Consider the following 20,316-nt stretch of genomic DNA (forward strand, 5'->3'; position numbering starts at 1 on the left):
TACACAGTATACTAGAAAACCTGTTTTCTAGAACATGCCAGAAGAGGCATTTTAGGTATGTTTCTCATTGCCTCTCCCAAGGGGCAGCTTACATTTGATGGATTTATTTTTAACGGCAGACAGAATGAAGGAACCAGTATTCTTGTTCACGTAACTTCAGGGGAAAGCACGTGCAGAAGGCACAGTTTTCAGCTTCATTGCTCCTCCAGGCAATGGGAGGTGCAGAGGTAACTGGAATTTAACAGTCCTTACAGTACATGCACGCCTAATATATCTTCAACAGGCTGTTATCTTTACTGCTAATTAAGGCTAACACCAACCAAGAACTTAAAGCAGTGAATCAGTCTGAGGAACAAAACAGATTGACATTGTCTTCCTGGTCAACAGTGTAGTCAAGCTTTGTACCAAGTATTTGGTCAAGCTTTGCTTTTTCACACCACTTACCCTTTTTCACTCCTGCAGGCAGGTTATTCCAGAATTGTTCCTCTGATACATCTGAAGGTGTCCCATTTCCAGCCTAAGTGTATTCACAACTAGATCACGTTCTCTCGTTCTTGTGCCAACAGCACCATAGAAGTTTCTGAACTTTATTTTGTCAAGAAATCTATCAGCAGTGTTTTTATTTACAACCCCACACCCATCTGCTAGGTATATATTCTAGCTACAAGTTCAGCTTTAAAACTAAAGCTTCTTTTCCAGCTATTCTTTTGCAGTCTTAGTGAGCCTTTTTTCCAAAATCTTCAAAGAAAGCAGAAAGTTATCAATCCCTTACACTCCATTCAGGCTGCACTTTCATACAGGAAGCAAACAGAGCCAAGGAAGATCAACTCCAAAATGCTCAGGGCTCATCCATAAACACTTGTGTCAAACACTTTGCCAGTCCAGACAGTACTGGTATATGGGCTTGTTTTGTTTAAATTAAAAAAAAAAAAAAAGGGGGCCCAAACCAGCTACTTGAAACCACTGCCAAAATTACAGTAGGCAGACAAAAACAATTAATCAAACAATCAAAGTTCACTGAAAAGTTCAAAATGCCAGCAAGGGATCAAAGGTCTTGCTATTTGTGAGTTTTCCTACGCTCACAAGGAAAACAAGAAAGAGCTGCAGATATTTGCTTTATAAAACTCAGCCCAGAGAGCCTAACTGTTCTCTCTTTGAGGACAAGCAGCACGACTATCCTCGAGGAGGGCAGTTTCCAAGTGCACTCTAAGAGGATAGGAAAGCCCTCACGTAAGACATTGCTGCCATCTGGTCCAACAGGCCACGTACATTCAGTTCCCGCTGAAGGGAAAGCCAGTTTCTAACTTGTAACTTGCTGGTTTTCTCTTCAGCTTCCCTGTTAAATGTCTCCTCCCTAACACGGTTAGATGAGGAATGATGCCTTTTGTCAGGTTCAAGGGTGCTGAATGTATTTGTAAGTGACTGTATTTCAGATGATCACTTAAAAGATCGGTTGCTCTGCAGTACATGGGGACAAGGAGTGCTTTTAAAGAAAGCAAGATGAAGTCAGTACGTGTGCTTGACTCCTTTGCTTCTCGATGGGAAAACCAGTCCTCCTACAGAGGAGGTGGAACAATTACTTATCCAACTCCAATTCTCTTCTAGAAACACAGTATTCCTTACGCAAGAGCCAAGTGTGCAGGTTTACACAGAACAGCCAGGGCAAGAGGCAGCTGTAGGACAAACAAATGACACCTGCTATAGGACTAAAACCATTCAAAATAACTTTATAAATTCTGTCACATTTCTGCTTTGTACATCAGTTCAACCTTATCCCTCCAGCTTGTTACTGAAAATTCACAATGCTTGCTTTTTGTTTCGTTTTTTCCTAAAAGGCAGACACAAAACCAGCCATCAGTGCATTATTTACAGAAGTGCAACACAGTCTCCCACCCCGAAATTAAACTTTTCACTAACAAGATACTTCCAACAGAACGTAAATAAACACCATGGCTTGAGCAGTGTTTCTGAACTCAGTTTATAAAGGTTAGCTCATTTCTGCAATCCCCAAATGACAGAGCGAGTAAAACTTCGCTCACCATCAAACGGGCTAAAAATACAACATTTCAAGTATTAAATCAGAAGTTTCTAAAGACAATCCATATTTCGATAAATAAACACAAGGGAAACAGTATAGAGCTCTCAATATACTGTATATGAAAAGTGGTGTCCAGTTTCAAACTTTTAGCAAGACAGGTGCACAGCCCAAAAATGTGATCAAAGTAACCCTGAAAACTGTAGCAATCCGGGAGTCCCAAACATTAATCTCTTCTGTGTTTCCCCTCGAATTACTCTGCTGGTCTGAGGCATGTGATTGTTATTTAGTTCTACAGTAGGTAATTCAAAAAAACTCAAGTTCATTCCCATATGGAAACAATTCAAAAGAAGGTTCCGCAGATAAGTCCTATTATAATCTTGCTTTTCTGCACTTTATTTTCAATGAGATGCAACTGCAGATCTATTATTCCCTCTGGCATGGGGTTCGCAGCCAGAGTAAGTTCAGTCCAAGTCATGCTGGCTGCGGCTTGCTCTCAGTTTTCCACTTCACGTGGATCTTCACCATCAGATTTCTTATGTTTCCTCATATGTTTGTATTTTTCCACATATGCCTTCACCAGATTAGCTACCTTCATAGGGTTGATCTCTCCACTTTTGCTGTGGCAGATCTACAAGGGATTAGAAAAGGCATTTGGTCAATTAACAGTATTACAGCAGGTCAGGCAGGCAACAGACAAATGATAAAGCAGCCCTAAGCTTCCCAGGGGCACTGATTCCTGCATAGGCCCTCAAGTCTCATAGCAGGAAACACAGAGCGGAAAACTCAACAAGGATGAGAGTAATATTTTACTTCAAGCATTCCAGAAATGACCTAGGGCTTATCTACTGAGCACCAGCTGAATGCAGAAGCATCTCTGAAAGCAGAATTGTTCATTTTTACTACAGGCTTTTCTGTCCAGCCAGTTTTACACAATGTGTGGCCACCAAGGAAGTGTTGCTTTACTATTTTTCTGATGATTTTGAGGAAGCGATGCTCAGATTAAAAGAATCTGGCAGTTTTGAGAGCCCATTTTGAGATATGGGAGAAAGAGAACAGACCCTACAAAGAACTTTATCAGTGTTCAGAGAAGAGTCCACAGTGACTTCAGCAGCAATTGGTGTTGCTCAGCTCTGCTACAAACCACCCTTGAGGTTCATATGGGTCACGTAGAAGATGTGAAATTGCAGCCATTATCTCAGGAATTTTGATTTATGATGGAATTTCTCAGTGATAGCAAGAATGCAGAGCAGGGAGAGAATACAGTTCTCCAGGGTATCATTTAACTGCCTTGACCACAAGAGCATTACTTGCTCTCACAAGACAACATTTACCTGCTGATCAGGTCTTTTTTAGGCACGATCTCGTCAGCACTAAGATCTGAGACAAAAGTCAACATCAGCCAAATTGCAAGGCCCTCTTCCAAAGTTCAGGGACACCACAGATGATCAAGGAATTAGCGCACAGAGTATTTTCTCACTTTATCAGAAACAGCTTGACGATTCTGGCCAAAGTTCTTAATGAGAGAGATTTGACCATTCTCACCCAAGGCACATACCATGTAACATTTCAGCTCAGGCAGCTTAAGCATAGCAATGTTCCGGACCACTGAAAACACGATCTTCTAAAAGGAACAGTCTGACAGCTCTCACCACTCAGTCCTGCTTAAATCAACTATTGCTTCACCACAAGATTGCAGAGTATGAGTCAGAGTCCAAGGATCTGCCACTCAGTTACAGCATGTAATTGCTGAAGCTGGCAAGTGCAATCCAAAGTACTGCCACTTATTTAACGATCTGCACAGCTCCTCTTCACTTCATTTCTCTGTTGCCTTACCTTTTGCACTGCTTTTCGAAGAATGTTCTTGTACTCCTCCTTTGTAATCTCCCTCTTCTGGTAAAAAGGTTTAATAGCAAGTTTCACTTCTTCCACAGCCCTTTCCTGCATGTGAAGCTTCTTCATGTACTGCACAGCAAAGAGAAGTTCATTACCTTGTGCTATCTTGGGAATGGTTTCTGAACCTATTTTTCTTAGAAATGCTCTAACAATGAAAATACCCATTTCACAGTTTCAACGGCCCACGTAAGAGCTAGCCTCAAAGTGATCTCCTTTACTGTAAATTGCAGTCCTGAAACAAATAAGTTTGTGCTATGAGGAACCCTTGTTTTGTGTAACATTTATTCTGCGTCTTAGAGAATGTGCTTGAAGCAAGTAACTACAATGTCCACTTATTAATTTTGGTCTCCTCCTTCCCTTCCAACAGCTCTGAAGTAAACATACATCCATCAAAAGGCATCAGATTCTAAAAGCAGCAAGTCATAGCTGCGAATATAAAGCTTCAGGTAGCTCTAAAGGCATTCTGAAAATTGCAGAGTTGCCTATAAATTAAGGATTACAGATGACATCAGGACATATTCTATCAAAACAAGTTCATGAAAACTGCTGCTCATAAATGGAGGTTCGGTGGGAAAATATCTTACTGTTTTGTTTTGTGGCAGAAAGTAAAATAATTGGCTAAGAAGTTTTTGTTCTTGTGTTAACATCCACTATGCTTAGAGCAGATGGTCTGTACAGCAAACCCAAAACTCAGCAGCAAGGGACTAGCACTGCAAAATCTCCAAAGTATTTTACTATCTCTGCATTTTCAGTGCCGATAAGCAGCAAGATACAGTCCCGCCTCTCTATAGGACTGTTATGAGAATTGACAATTAATTTCAAAGCTGGAGGGGAAAGGAGAAAACCAGGTGTTTAGAGAAATTTGGACACTCTGGCTTCTGGAAAGTCCCTTCCAAATATTCATGCAAGAAAGTTTCAGAACTTTAAGAATGTATTTTGGATGCTTTAATCCCTCTCTGTCTTATTGTGAGAAAGCAGTAGAAAGTAGAACCATCAAATGGAGTAAATCCCAAAAGAATTCAAAGAAAGGATTGCGTGCTGCTCCTGGGTTAGCATAGTCAGTCACCAAAAACAACAGTGACAACAGGGGCTGGGAAAATACAGTGCAGAGAAAGTTAAAAACCCCCAAACTTAAAAAGTTCAAATAAACAGCTCAGTAATGTTACGCATTTGCTACTTGATAGCATTCACTCACTTCCTCGTTTTTTGTTTTATCCACTGGAGGTTTGGGTGCTTTGATCTTTTCCTCTGCGTTTCCAACAGAAGCAGCTTGGATTCCTGGTTCAGATGCAGTAGCCAGGCTGCCCGGCTCCGGAGTCAGGCTCTGTCCTGCCATGCAGCCAAGCGCTGGAAGGCTACCCTGCATGATAAACTGAACCGTGGGCTGGCTGACAGGGGCATAGGGGGGAAGGCTTGAGGGCAGAGGTGGCGTCAAAGGTATATTTTGACAGTACACCTGTGAAACAGATACCATTTTGTAAATGCTTGCACTTACAAGAGAGAGCATCAGATCAGCATTTTTCAGAGCACCTTTTATCCATTCAAACAGATAAGTAATTACTAGTTTAAATCAGGGAGGCTAACATCCCAGCCCTCAACTAGGTCTCTGTGCACCAGGAGCTAGCACCAGCCCCACTCACCTTTTAACTAACTGGTGGACAGCACAGACTGACGGCACGGACCAATGCCACCAGGCCAATTTTTACAGCCTGATCACAACCAGGGAGAAGCTCACAGCTTCTCAAACAGCACCACCTTTCCACAAATTACTGCTGAAAATAGAAGCCGCACATATAGAGCAGAATTAAAAGAAAACGTGCTTCTTCAGCTGTAAGGACCACCTGAGAGATTAAATGATAAGAGGATTGCTGAGGTGTATGGGCTATATGAAATGTACCACACGCAGAGGAAGGCAAACTCTGCGATGAGAGGAGGGTGTTGCACAACGAGGGCACAGATGAGGTGGGATGCCTTCCATGACACTTGAGTGCTGGAATAGGAACCAACCTGAGAGGAATCTAGATCAGGAAACATAGGCTCAGGAATCATATAATTGGTTGGAGGAGGCTCATTTAACTGCACCTGATTTAACGTTTGGTTCAAGTCCTCTGCTTTCCAGGCCCCTTCTTTTGCTCGCTGAAGTTTGTAAAATGGCATCCCTAGGTTCCCCAAGAGAAGGAAAAGAAAACATTTAAGAAAAAAATAAACCTAAAGGGTCAAAGATTCAAAGCCAATTATATTTAAAAAAATTAAAATAAAAAAGGGTCTCACAATAAAGCTAGCTATAAAAGGATTTTGTTTAGCAGTCATCAACATTTTAAAGCTTCTGATAATAGAGGACTTATCCCCTTGAGCAACTGCGTTTTACTGGGTTTCCATGAGAGTAACCAACGAGAACCACACAAGCAACTCTGTCAACACACATAGCACAGGGTCCCAAGCCAAACTGTTTCGAGCAGCTTTGGCTTAGCAGAGCTCACAGGAGCGAGCTACAGAGATTTGTCACGCTCCTCGGTTCTGAGAAATATTTATAAATTCTGAAGGCAAAACAACCGTTCTAGTTAACTGCAGAAAGGGTGGAACACGGGCTGCCAGTTCAGAGGTTGGGTTGCAATACACGCTTCACGGCCGAACAAGTTGCCGCTGGCTAGCTGAGCTGTGCTGACAGCATGTCCGCTCTGATCCATTAACACAGCTCACCTCACGATTTCAACAAGTGCAAAATGCCAGCTTTCAGGATTGGAAACACAGGATCACCCCACCTCAGATGACAGAGCTCTTGCACTACAACCAGGTTCAGCCAGGCATCAAAACCCTAAGCCTTATACCGCCTGCTTCAACTGCTGTTTGTTTTCCAAAAGAGAGACTTACTTGGAACTTTTCCAGCAGACAATGTGCCGCTTTCTTCCTCTTGAAGATTCCAGGTAACTCTTTTCACTGGTGCTTTTGATTTCAATGCAGGACCCTGAGGTACCACCTCCAGTTCAGGATTACTGAAATTACTGGTTTTCTCATTTGACACAAGGCACTCATCTTTAACCTCCTTCACACAATCTGTTATTTTGCTTTTGGACGAGCTTTGAATTGGTGCACCCTCAATCGGAGCGTGCAAGATAACTTCCTTCTTTGGGGGCGGTTCCATCAGAGATGGACATAATGCAGTATTTTCTATTTTAACTGTAATCTCAAGGTTTGTATTGCTACAGCTACCAAGCACTGCTGGATCACTACTACTCATTAATTCTGTTCCAGCAAAAGAATCCACATTGCCAATTGGAACGCAAATGTTTGTGATCTCTGGCACAGGGAATGCAGTTTCACTGGTCACTTCCTGACAGATGGGCTCTACCTTTATATTTTCTTGGGCCTCTCTCAGTTGAACCGGGGTTTCAGCCTGTACTTCCTCAAGTTTTACATTTGGTTGGATGGTTATGGAAAGCTCTTCTAGTACTAGTTCCTCCTTTGGCTCTTGTTTGAAGGAATGGGGTTGCTCCAGACACCTGGACACATTTTCAACTGGAGGCTTTTGATCCTTTTCTGGTGGAGGAGGAAGTGAGGTCTCTTTTGATCTGTGTTTTCTTTCTTTGGAACGTGATCTCGATCGTGGTCTTTTTTCCTTTGATTTGCTGCTTTTGTGCTCCCGAGATCGAGATGCAGACCGAGACCGAGACCTCCACTTTCTCTTCTCCCGAGACCTGGATCTCGATCTCTTTCTGTCCCTTGACCTCAAGCTACTATCTTTATCATACCTCTCATAGCTTTTGTCTCTCCTGTGTTTCCGCCTTTTAGTCCTCTCAATGCTATTCGATCGGGAACGTTCCCTCCGTCTTGATCTTGATCGAGACCGTCTTTTCTTTTTCCTATTTTCATAAAACTCAGAAGTACTTCCAGGACTACCTGAACGTGACCTAGATTTCCGTCTCTCCCTAGACCAAGAAGTTTTTGCCTTTTTATCCTTGGTTTTATCCTTCGTTTTCTTTTTTTTAGATCGTTCGTGACTGCTAGAACGGTCAGTAGAAGACCTCCTGCTCTTGGGTTTCAACGTGTGTGTTTTGCTATGCTCTTCTCCACCTGACCAAGAGGTAGATCTGGAGCTTCGGTCCCTTGAGTGTGCTCTATCCCTAGACCCCGATCGGGATCTCTTACGCTCTTTGACAAGTGCCTTCTTCCTTTTCATCTTCTTCTTGCTTCGGGAGCTGGAGTTCGAACAGGATCTGGAACGCGATCGCCTCTCTGTTTGTTCTACCTTTTGGACCTTCTGCTGCCCGTCATTCTTTGAGGGACTATCTGGTTCTAGTTTCACATTAATATTAGATCCAATCAATTCTTCAGCATTAAAGAACACATTAGGGCCCTCTCTGCTTTCCTTCTTTAAACACTCTGCATTAGAAATTTGCTTAACAGCAGATGAAGTGCAAGGACTGCTTAGAATGTCTTCCTCATCCATATTGTCTCGTTCCTCTGCATCAGAGATCTGTTCTACAATCCTGCTTTCTACCGTCACGTCATCATGAGACTCTGTGTTACTAGATGGTACGTCAGAGTCAGCCCCAGATCCAAATATATTTTCTACCATGTAAGGGGTGAAACGACGGACAGTTTGAAACGTTTGAACTTTCGGATTTTCAATGGAAATAGTCCTGGTAATATTAGTTAGCGGGATCCCTGAGCCAAGCCTTTCAGGACTGCTGCTTGCTGAACTCGAGTCCGATCCTGTTGGCTCAAAGGGATCATATATTTCACTTTTGACCTGCTTTTTCTTAAGTGAGAAAAGAGATGAAGGACTCTCTTTCTGTTGCACTTTGTCGTCCACAGGGCGGAAGGTGTTACAAAATCCTGGGTTAGACAGTCTGCTGGGATGCCCTGCATTTCCAGGAATATTGATTTTAAAACTCTCGAAAGAGCTTGGGCCTTTGCTCCTTGAAGTGCCCAGTAGCGATGAACTGCTACAGACGCCTGTATTGGTAGAAAAAGACACCCCGCTTGTACGTGTTTGTTGCTGAGATTCCTTGGCATTTGACCTCTGACTTTCCACCTTGCTACCCTTTCCCGGCTGATTAGTGCTCTCTTTGCCAGTCAGCTGGGTTATACAGGACCTGGGGATGTCACAGCTTTGGCTTCCCGTGGGTTCTGGCTCCACCTGCTTGCTGCTGGTTTCCTTTTTAATCTTTGGTATCCTGGGAAGCTCAAAGATGTCAATTCTCTTGGGAGGTGGTTTTAATGGCTGCCTCACAGTTACAGCTTTTGAGCCAGAATTCAAGTTACAGCTCAGGGGCTTTGAAGATGAGTCAGAGGGTGCAAAGTTTTTAGAGTTTCCATTAAATCTGGGCATTTCATCTAACTTGGCGCCATGCCTGCTCGGAGTAGCTATATTCTGAGTCTGAACAGACCTGGGTGTCATTGAATATTCTGATTTTACAGTTGCCTTTTCTGATGTAATCTGTGCAGGGTTTGCTGCAGGCTCAATCCTGCTCAGTGAAGGTGAAGGCGATGAAAACAAGCTTGAGGAGGAGGGTCTGGTGCAAGTACTCAGCCCCAAGGAAACTGAAGGTCCAGCAATGGAGCTGCTTGCTGTGGTACCTGAGTGCACTGTACTCTGTTGGGTGTTATGTCCTGAACCATCATCCACTCTCGAGTCATTCGCTGATTTTCTATGAAGTGGAGCTATGGCATACAAGCAAACAATTAAGCTTTTCAGTACGTATCTGGACATTTCCCCCCAACATTAAAAGAAGTACTGAGCTAATTATTTTAAGCTCCACTTTGGTTTGAGACATACCACACAGTAATAAGGCAGTCCAATAGTTCTTTTGGTCAGACGGTCAAGGTTTAATGCTAGACAACTGCATCTTTGAGGTAAACACTAATGTTTAGGAAATAAATTATTCTGTTCTGTAGATATCACGATTCGTGTTTATTACCCTGTAGTCTCTGACTGATAAAAATTACTATAAAGGAGGATGTTATAGATACTTATTTTAAGAATAAAGCTCTAAGTTTCAATTCGAAGAGATTCTTTCCAAATAATACCATGCCAAAGGAAGACACAGCTGAAGATGCTAGCATGTATTCTAGAGCTTTACTTTTGCAAAGAAACTTCTTGCCAAGGTCCTCATCACTGCTCTTCAAACCGAAGTACAGTTCACAGGCATGGCAGCAAGGCATGACAAATGCCAGAAGAACTGGGTACTAAGATGTCTCTGCTCTATCCACTCCTCCATTTTTTTGTAACAAAGCATGAAACTACAGCGCAGTACTTTTGAAAGAAGAAAACTACCTATTAAAACCAAAATCCTCCACTAACATCGCAGCTGTGCAATTAAAACAGAGACAAGTAATACTATTTCAGAGCATACGTAAGAATCTTATTGGACGGATTACTGCTGGCAGCTATTGAATCTACCCTACATATTCAAATGCTGAGTAAGACTATCCCTATGTTTGAAGCTATGCAGCCTGCAGGACCAGGGCAGATGTGGATGAAAACAAAGAGGCTAATTGCACTATAAACTGCCAAACTCTTACCTGCCTTCTTCGCCGTCAGCGAACCATCTCTGTTGATGACCACATCCGAACTACTCATCATGAGAAAGCTCTGTCCAGACAGGATACTTCCCAACAGATCAGGCACAGGGGCAGCTTCTGCTTCTTGATCAGGACTCAAGGCAGGTACACTGCTTCTGCATGTTTCAGAGGGGTTATATTTCCTTTACTCTTACAGCACTTGTTCTATACACACACATTACATTAAAAAGAAACCAAAATCAAGGGCATAAACAGAGGTCAGCCAGGGAAGTTCACTTGTAGTTTTGGCTTCATAGAGTCATTCAGTCCCCATCCCTCTTTGACAAACAGAAGGTGAAGCTTTTACTGACCTCCCACAGGAACACCACAGCATAGGAAAGCATGTAATCATACCAGAGACCTTTGGTAAGCAAATGCTTTTAATCTTATTTAAGAGTGGTGCTCACTGTGTTGTGTATCAAGATTAACTTTCCAGTGCATTTAAGATGCATTTTTGAAGCGTAAACCATTGTTCAGCACTTCAGAGAGATTTCCATCCCAGCTGCCTCTCTTCCCCCCACCAAATCATGATCACAAATGTATTCCGCAGGCCTGCACTGCTATCTAAAAAAATTGATGCAGCTTGAACCAGTGTTTAACACCAGTCAGAATACAGATAGGTGCCTACTGGTAGGGTAGCTAAAAGCATGGCATAGGAGGAATTACACTGAAAAATAACCGCAAAGCTCCCACACATGGGACAACACAAACACTCCCCTTTATGCATTACTCAATCTTATGAAAATGGTTTAACTGTAAGTTCTCTGTTCTTGAAATATGGACTGCAAAGGTTTGAGTGTTTTTGGTGTTAGGGTGTGGCTTTTTTCTTTTTTCTTTCTTTGCTTTTGTGTTGGTTTTTGGGATTTTGGGGTTTGGTTTTTTGTGTTGTTTTTTTTTTTTTAAATAAAACTTCTGAAGGGACCAATAGACCCAGCTCTTTGAGGGAGCTACATTTCATTTCTGTGTGACAACAAAGCAAGCTTTCCAAACATAATGTACACTAAAAACCTGTAATAACATACAACAGAAAGACAAAATGGGAAGGCTAAAAAAATCTGGCCACCCAGGCCAGACCAGGAAACTCACTGTAGTCCAGGCAAATCAAGCCTTTAGGAAGGCTGAATTTCAGCTAAATGGTTGTACCTTCTAAACAATGTGCTACTCAAATAACTCGGAGGACATGGAAAGCTTCCTGAAAGGCTTCCTTCAGGATCGAGATGGGAAAGGTAGAGAAATATTCCAAGTTATCATAGAAATATACTATCTTAATCCTGAGAAACCAACCTTCGCCATAGGTCAGATGCATTAGAAGACAGCCAGTAAACCTCTCACACCTTTAATCGTTTAAGTTGAGCTCCCTCCATTTCTCCTAATCATCAGCTCCCTCAGCCTTGCAGTTTTCTGTGACTCGGTTGGTACCTGCCTCAGCTATTCTCCCCATCCCTTTTCTTCTCATCATGCTCCTGCTCCCCGTGTCCTACCACTCTGCACTGCATCCTACACCTTAGTCCTGAAAACCCACCGTGGCTGCCAGTGGGAGGCACCCTGGCTGGCACAGGGGCACACAACTTGCACACACAGACATCTGTCAGACAGCAAAGCAACTGTTAAATTGCAGGGTCAAACAAAAGAGTTTTCCGTCAATTTTCTGAGTGCCAACAAATGGCAAAGGAATTGGGTGAGGTGGGTACATCCCTCATCTCCTCCTCTGGTTGTGCAATTACATTCCCTGGCCCTCTCAAATAAGTGAGTGTTTTTTCAAAGGTTAATGAGACTGGGATTTAAAACATACTAATGGGGTTACTAAACAATCCCAAAACAGAAAGCAAGAAGAGCCAGATTAGGGTGGAAATACCAATTTGAAATTTCAGTGCAATAGTTAGAGCTATTATGAAAGAATAAGTGTGTGTTCTTCAACATAAAAAAAGAATTCTTGCATAAAATGCTGTGGTTATTTATCTACACATGTACAGGCACGCGCACACGCTCTTTCAAAATACCCAGGGTAAGAAAAGAGTTAAACCAGGATGATCACTTAGTTTGCTCTTTTGTTAGGGCCATCAGACAATTAGACAAGAAAAATAAAGTAAAATAACTTGATGGATTTTTACCTGGGAAGTCCCACAGAAATAGGTCTAGCTACAGGACGGTGAGACCTCAGTGCTGACTGGGAGAGAACTCTCCTTTTGGCACTCACTGGTGAATCTGGATTTGCTGGAACCTCTTCGTTACTGTGGGTAAAACACACACACACAAACCCTGAAATTGTCTGAATGTTCTTTATGTCAAATAGATGAAGTAGATAATACTACTAGGACAGATATGGTTAGAGAGCATCATTTGTTTTATTACGATACATTAAAAAAAAATTGTGCAATATACTTATTTTCTGTGGCTACATAAATAGAACAGCGCAACTCAGCCAGCAGAGATTCAAACGTAGATTTTTTAAGTATTAAATGGGTAATTTCCTTTTATGAAAGGATCAAAAAGACTTATTCAGTGGACAATTAAATTTCACCAACAACAATTTCAGATGCCCTCTCCCCAAAATTCAAAGCTTAAGAGTGACACAAACCATGGCATAGTAAGATTCCCCTGAATTTGAAGTGTCTGGAAAAGTGAAGATGGGAAAAGGAGAAACATGGAAGATCCCACAGGTCCATTTAATTCTATGTGAAGTCACTGTTTATTGTGTACCAAATATGCTAGCTATCTTCACTTAAAATAAATAAATAGAAAATGACCGATTAAGATCCGACTCCTTCAGATTCTAGCCTTTGAATAACCCCATAAATCTTATTAAAGGTTTTCACAAGGCTTATTATTTCAGCAAACCTCTTTAAAGAAGGCTGATTCTTTAAGAGCTCAGCAACTCGGCCAAGAAGGAAAGAAAGAACAGGCCAATGTGTTATTATGAGCTGTGCATCCAAAGCTATCTTCAGATGCGAGATCTACACTCCGCAAAAAGTCACATATACAAACAACCCGACACTTGTAAAGTTATCAGGTCCCTGATCACAACCCAGAGGTATCTTACCTTTCATAAGGATCCAGCTCATATGGATCTCCAAACACAGACAGAGAAGCTGCACCGATATCTGATCTCATCAGACCAAGTGATGGCTCCGGTGGTTTGTACATGGAAGGAAGCGAGGCCCCACGCACAGGTTTACTAAGACCGAGAGTTCTTGCAATACGGGAGCGACTAGTAACCTCATTTTTCACCTGCACAGGTAAAGAGATTGGGTTATTTCTATGTTAGGGCAGAAACCTACCCTGGGTTTAAAGCCCCAAATTCTTCACTTAGGCTAAATACAGTCATCAGGATACTACGGTTGGTAGCAGAAGTGGTGTGCATTTATTGTCTATATTTGTTTTAAAGCATTTATTAAACTTCTAACTATGGCCTATATATCACTTCATACAGAGACTACACGTATCAGATTTAAGTGACCAGGTAAGTTAAGTTTCTAAAAAATCTTTAATAACGTAATTCAAAATTGTCAATTCCTCATTAAAGGCTGGAAGGACAGTTCTAGCTGTAGGATGTAAACTCTAGTTAAGGTAGCTGAGGACAAAAGTCAAGCTGGTGCAGGGTATTCAGGATAGTTCACATGAGAACACTATCCACAACTGAAAGGGATTCTGAGAACACTTATGGCTGATTAACTGGGTTTGCAACAACACAGACACAAACATCCGTAGCCTATTAAAAAGAATAGGTGGTGGCAATTTTAACTGAGCTTGCATCAATACCAAGTAAACACTACCGCTGAATGGCAAGGCGTAACACAAAGCCTGCAGGACATGCTTTACAGTGTGATCTCTGCAGTTCAGGTAACAGGATTTGTCAGCAAACCCAGCAGGCCTGCATGGAAGTTGCAATTCGTTTCCACGTACAGCATCTTTCTGGAGTACACTGGACAAATCCTGCACATACTCCCACCAGAAAAAGTTATCTGCTATCATTATAAGGCAGTATTTTTTCCACTGAATCCCATGTTATAGTGCTTTTACAGATAGCTGAAAAATGGCAGATACTGACACTGGCAGAAACTCACATGTGATCTTACTCTCATCTTTTTCCCCCTTCTCTTCTTTCTCAGATGCTTGCGTCTCTTCTGCTGTGTCCCTGAATTCTTCTTCCCAGCAGAAGATTTTGTCTGAGTTCTTTTTTTGCCTCCTACTTTCCTCCTCCTACCTGATGGGACAAAAGACAACCAAGTATCTGGCTAAGTGCTGGCACTGCATTTTGCTTTGTCCTCCCTTTTTCATTCCCCCATGGCACACAAAGTAGCCCAAAGAGACCTACAGTGTGCTGCAATGGTATAAAACAGCAGAGCAGAAAAAGTGAAATCATTAGGATTTATTTAAAAGCAACCTTCAAGACACTTCTGGGCAGAGGCGGTACAGGGAAAGAAGAAAATGCATGTGGTATGCTTCTGTAGCTGCACAGGTGTGGCAGCATACAGCTGATCTAGAGCATTTTGTATGATTCAGGCTCATCTTCCCAAAGCTGTTACTCTTGCAGATGGGAACCACAGAAGGTGTCCGACGCCCTTACCTGTTTTTCTTTTCTGCCTAGTAGGAGCCCGCGGTGCAAGAGGACGCTGGTAGATGGCTGTGTTTAGGCCTGCTACAACTGCCTCAATGGTTTCATCCAGAAGAGAGGACATGAGGTACCTTGGCACGTGCTGCATAGGGGATCAGAAGTTACGTGATACAGAAATCTAAAGGTCAGCAACAAGTTATTTGTAAAAGCATTTGAGGAAAAATGGGTTTGAGATTCGAATGAGAAGCACTCGTGTGACCAAGCTGCCAGTTAAGCAATTATGTCACCTTTTTCACCTAGTCTGTCATATTAAGGAGAACACGACCTTGCCCTTCAGCCTCCCTCAGTATTACAACTCACAGCTAGCCTAACTCTGACTCTTTCAATGAGAACAGTCCCCGAGATGGACATTTCCTCAATGAAAAAGTTCACTTAAGAACTTTCCCAAATCCACCTAACTGACCTCTGGCTCATCACACAGCAAAGTGTGATGAGCAAAGACTGAAAAGCCAACACAGTACAGGTTCCCTGTCTTAAACTCCTCATTCTTTAGGTCAGATTTACCTAATGCTGTGAAACATGTCCAGAGGCAAACACACACCCCAGGGAACTCACTGAAATGGCAGGAGTCCCCCTCCAGAGCACCACTTCATTGCGATAAGCAGGGGCTGCTCCTACAAGCTTCAAATTCTTCTTCCTCTCTATACTCAAGGGTCAACCACATTTAAACAAACACATTTGAAGCGAATGGATTCTGAACCACCAGCCTCAGAATATGAACTGAAAGCGTCCTTGCTGGGCAAACATAGCACAGGTTTGCCAAAGCCTCCTTGCTGGGCAAACATAGCACAGGTTTGTTCCTTCCTTCAGTTGGAAAGACGTTAAGAGCAGGTTTCCCTCAACAGCTATGTTAAGTTGGCCATGCCCACACCATGCATATTCCTGAAATGTCACAGAATCATAGAATGGTTTGGGTTGGAAGGGACCTTTAAAGATCATCTAGTCCAACCCCTCTGCCATGGGCAGGGACATCTTCTCTAACACCTCCCCCCATTTCCTCAAGCAACAACAATGCATCAAGAATTGATAAAGTTTTATGTAAGCATAGCAGATGCACAGATGCCTCTAATGTTAAAGATTATTCACTGCGATTACTTTCTACCAGAGCATATGCATCAGATCCTTGTACATTTACGAAAGGTACATGTGGCACAAACACTAGAGGAGAACGGCTTTAGAGTATCCTGCAGCGGCAAAGAAGCTTCAAACTGCAAAATGTTTGAAAATAGAATACGCCACAGAAATATATGCTTCAATTCATCTTCCTATGGAAGTAATTTCACCACACTTCTCTGTTAGTGTCACTACGCATGCTCCAAACTATTTTATTGAGCTATTTTTATTAGAACGCCATTGTCTTAAGTATCGTGGGTGCCATAAATACTACATAAGGTTCTCTGATTTGGGGGAGAACAGAACACAGTAAGGAAAGCCCTGAACATTAGCCTAAACATATTTATTTTTCTAGAAGGACCTAAAATAGTGGCAGCCAAATAAGATGACCTCTACCATGGAGGACATAATGAATTTAAGGACTGCTAAAGCACTCTGGGAAGTCCTTAAATCAAGGGAAAAAAACATGATAAAAACTTAAGGCGAGCTAGATCTTTGTTCGTGGCACCTATTTCAAACTGTGCTTACTGCTGTAATTCAGACCATTTGGGATTTGCTACAAATTTCTTTCCTCCCATTTACAATGATTTTGATGAGAAATTTAACAGGTAAACTCTGGGGAGCTAATTAACAGTAGACTGTTCTTCCCAACCAGCAGGAAGGTAAGATAATGAAAAACCTCCACTTTTTCCCCCAGATTTTGGCATTTTGTTTTACTTCCCCTTAAGCCTGTCTTTATTTACCTTTATTTCTTCTTCCTGAAGTTACAGAATATAGAAGCGTAGCTCATGGCAGTTGAGGGACTTCACAATCTTAAGTGCATTTCTCTTTTCTTTCTCACCTGACCTTTATGACTGGATTACAAGGGAAAGCTTAATCTGCCAGACCTCCTACCTCCAACTCAGTCTTTTCCCAGTCTGCACTTCACACTCCAAGGAGAGCCTTTATAGCAGACCCAACCTGAAATCCACAGCCAACTGACCGACTTGAAGAAATACTTAGTTTTATCTATTCTTCCCTTCTCACTCTGTCCTACATTTTCCTATCTTTGGGAAAAAACTGACTTAATACAATCAAAACCAAAACGGCATGTTATTGTCAGATGAAACCAAGCTTGTTTTCATAGAATCATGGAGTAATTCAGGTTCGACAGGATCTCGGGGTGTCCCTCAGAAGGGTCTGACCTTTCTGTTCACTGGTCAACACTGAACTCAAACCAGGTTGGTTAGGCCTTTCTTCAGGCAGGTGCTGAAAGCCACCAAACATAGAGATTTCAAAAACTCTCCAAGCAACCTACTCCCATGGTTGACCATCCCCAGGGGAAAAACATTTTTCCTTATGTCAAGTCAGATCCTCCTCTTCCTTTCTAAAGTTGTAGAATTTTACACATTTCTACCATATTCAACAGCAGCATTAATGAAGAACCAATTAACATATCACTAGTCCCATGAAGGTTATTTACAGGCTCTGCTTTCGCACTAAGTCACCATATGCTCCTGTGCAATTTAAAGCTTTTTGTATTTATGCAAGTGACAGGTAGAGTGCTTTGGCTAAAGCCAGAGGGCAAAGCAGGCAGGAGATCCCCAAGTTTGAAAGTTCTCAGTTTGTAGCATACTAATTGTTACCTAAAGGATCGTAATTATCCCAGCCGACAGAAACATCTCAAGTGCAGTCATCTTCAGTAAACAGTTCAACAAGTAAAGTATTTGAGGGGCCTTGGGATACTTTCTTGCATAGATTCTCTGGTACCTGTTAATGTGGTGGAACTCACACTGCCACATCACTGAGGACACTAGCACCTGGGTTTTTTCTCTTCAATAATAGGCTGCTTTTCACAAACATAGCAACCTTAAAAAAACCTAAATTTTTCTCTTCAATTTGGCTGAAGGTAGCCAACAGGTTCTACTGCTATGGGAAAGGGGGTAGGAGGACAAACAAGCAAATACACAAGTGTCAAATAAACATGCCCTGTCTCCGCAAAAAAGCATGCTAAAAAACCCAGAAGTGGTGCAGAAACTGTGCATTAACAGCCACTGGGAATAAAAATACAATTTTGCTCACAGCTGAGGTGATAAAAATGCAGATTAAGAGAGGAAGCTACCGCATATTTCAAAATAGAGTGTCTTGGTCATGCAATGCACTCAATTTGCACACATGTTCTCAATTTAAAAGAACTCTACAACCACTAACCATTGTGCTATGGACAGTCAATACAGACAGCTGAGCTACTTAAGGGGGGGACTTATTTCAACTCTTCCACAGGGTTCTTCCAGAGGCTCATTAGCAAATACTCCTAAATACCTGAATTTGTTGCGCTGTTGTTATCCGGTTTCTGTTCACTGTTGCCCTAACTCGTTCGCTCTGCCGAGTTCTGGCTATAGCTCGGGTTCGGACGTGAGGGCGTAGCCTACTGGTGGTAGGAGTAACATCAGCCACGAGGGCAGCAATCTCTTCTTCACTGACATGATCTGTATCTTGGAAGAAAAGATGCCCAGGTCACTTGTCTTTCTACAGGTGAAAGCATTTCAAGAATTTTGGACAAAAAAAAAAAAAATCAGTATTCCCTTTCTTAAACCAATCACCTCCAAAGGCAGACATTATCCTCTGAAAAGGAAATGAGCACAGACACAACTGCTTCAAACTGTTACACAGAAAGATGATTTTCTAGGTAACAGAAATTGCCGCTACCTTGGCAATCTGAGGTCAGGATACTAATAAATTCTTTCCAATGTAATACAGTGCAGTTGCACAAAGATGCTGGGCTTGCCTCAGGAAGGTTGAAGAATGCTTATAAGAAGCAGCTCCACAGGTTGTAACTGCAGATGAAAATCTTAATAAACAAGATCCTCTTATCAGTCAAGAGTTCAAGTCAACTCTTTAGGTTCAAGAGAGAATGCCTATCAAAACAATTATTTAAAACAGGTAAAACCAGGGGTTAAACATCTCTTCAAAACAGCACATGCTTCACATCATTTAAGTCAGGAGAAAAATATTTACTTTGACTGGATACCACAAAACCCTTACCTGCAGCAGCACTGACACCCATGGGGGCACAGGCTGGACAGAACCATTCATCTACAGGGACTTCACTCAGAGGTGGATTAAGGCATTCCATGTGATACCTTGAGAAAAGAAAAAAAGAGTAAAACAAAAATCAATGTGCTCCTTAACAAGAGCCTTTTACCTCTATCCACACACTACATAAGGCGGACACGTTTTCTTAAGCTTGAAACTATGGTGTATGCAACTGCTTCTACCAACGTCCAGCGAAACGATGCAACTGATAGTTATATAAGGCTCTTCAATTCTAGATGGTATTTTGATCACTTTAGGCCCAAAAAAGCTCAGAAAAGTGAGTGTTTTTCCCTTGCTGTGTGAAGTGCTCTGTTTCACTTTCCCGTGCCAAAATTCACTGCCTGATAACATATCTCAGTGCCCGGCCACAGAGTAAGGAAAGGGAAGGAACATCCATCTGATGCTCTAATCCCATTTTATAGCAATACAAAAAAAACCACAGAGAGACTACAGCTGTTAATCTACCTTCCACCCATCACCCCAACTTCAGATTGTGTCTTTCAAACCTGTTCCCAACCACGTTGTGATAGACTCAATTTGCAGCTAAACTGTCAAAACCACCAACATTATCTTTATACTAAAATATATTAATTGTCAATACAAAATGGAATATCACGTCCTTCTTGCATGACAGAGTACACCTTAGCACATGAGATTTTACACTCTTTCAGAGACTTAAGAAGATGAAGTTGAAAAATGATGTTTGCAATAAATCATTACTTTAAAATTAGAGTAGCAAAGTATTTTCCTTCTCTGGGACAGGAGAGTTAGTTCTCCAACTGCCAGCTACCAGGAGTGAGATAATTTCCCCCAAGCAGTATTCTGACAAGTAATATTGTTAGGTTCAGGCCAAAGTTATAACAAAAGTACTTGTAGCAAGAACTTCATTACATACTTTTCAAATTATCTCTGGGAGTTTTCAAGTCACATTATGACCCACTTGACAAGCAAAGACTTTCAGCCTTAAAACTTTGGACACTGGAGAACCTATTGCAACAGCTGTCTGGAGTCCCCTGGA

At 42.0% G+C, this 20,316-nt stretch overlaps 1 protein-coding gene across 1 annotated transcript; it reads right to left on the bottom strand.

The window, feature by feature from the left end:
* Window positions 1–1,704: 1,704 nt before the first annotated feature.
* LOC104075647 (PHD and RING finger domain-containing protein 1-like) lies at window positions 1,705–19,343 on the bottom strand. Its single transcript, XM_009576219.1, has 11 exons — window positions 19,248–19,343; window positions 18,525–18,691; window positions 15,063–15,192; window positions 14,560–14,699; window positions 13,536–13,723; window positions 12,607–12,726; window positions 10,457–10,611; window positions 6,014–6,090; window positions 5,127–5,387; window positions 3,872–4,000; window positions 1,705–2,666 (listed from the first exon to the last, which is right to left on the bottom strand). The coding sequence occupies exons 1-11, from the start codon at window positions 19,336–19,338 to the stop codon at window positions 2,532–2,534; spliced, it is 1,593 nt and encodes a 530-aa protein (XP_009574514.1). The 5' UTR covers window positions 19,339–19,343; the 3' UTR covers window positions 1,705–2,531.
* Between the last annotated feature and the right edge of the window lie 973 nt (window positions 19,344–20,316).

This window comes from Fulmarus glacialis, unplaced genomic scaffold, assembly GCF_000690835.1.
Source record: "Fulmarus glacialis isolate BGI_N327 unplaced genomic scaffold, ASM69083v1 scaffold20644, whole genome shotgun sequence".
Taxonomy (NCBI): Eukaryota; Metazoa; Chordata; class Aves; order Procellariiformes; family Procellariidae; genus Fulmarus; species Fulmarus glacialis.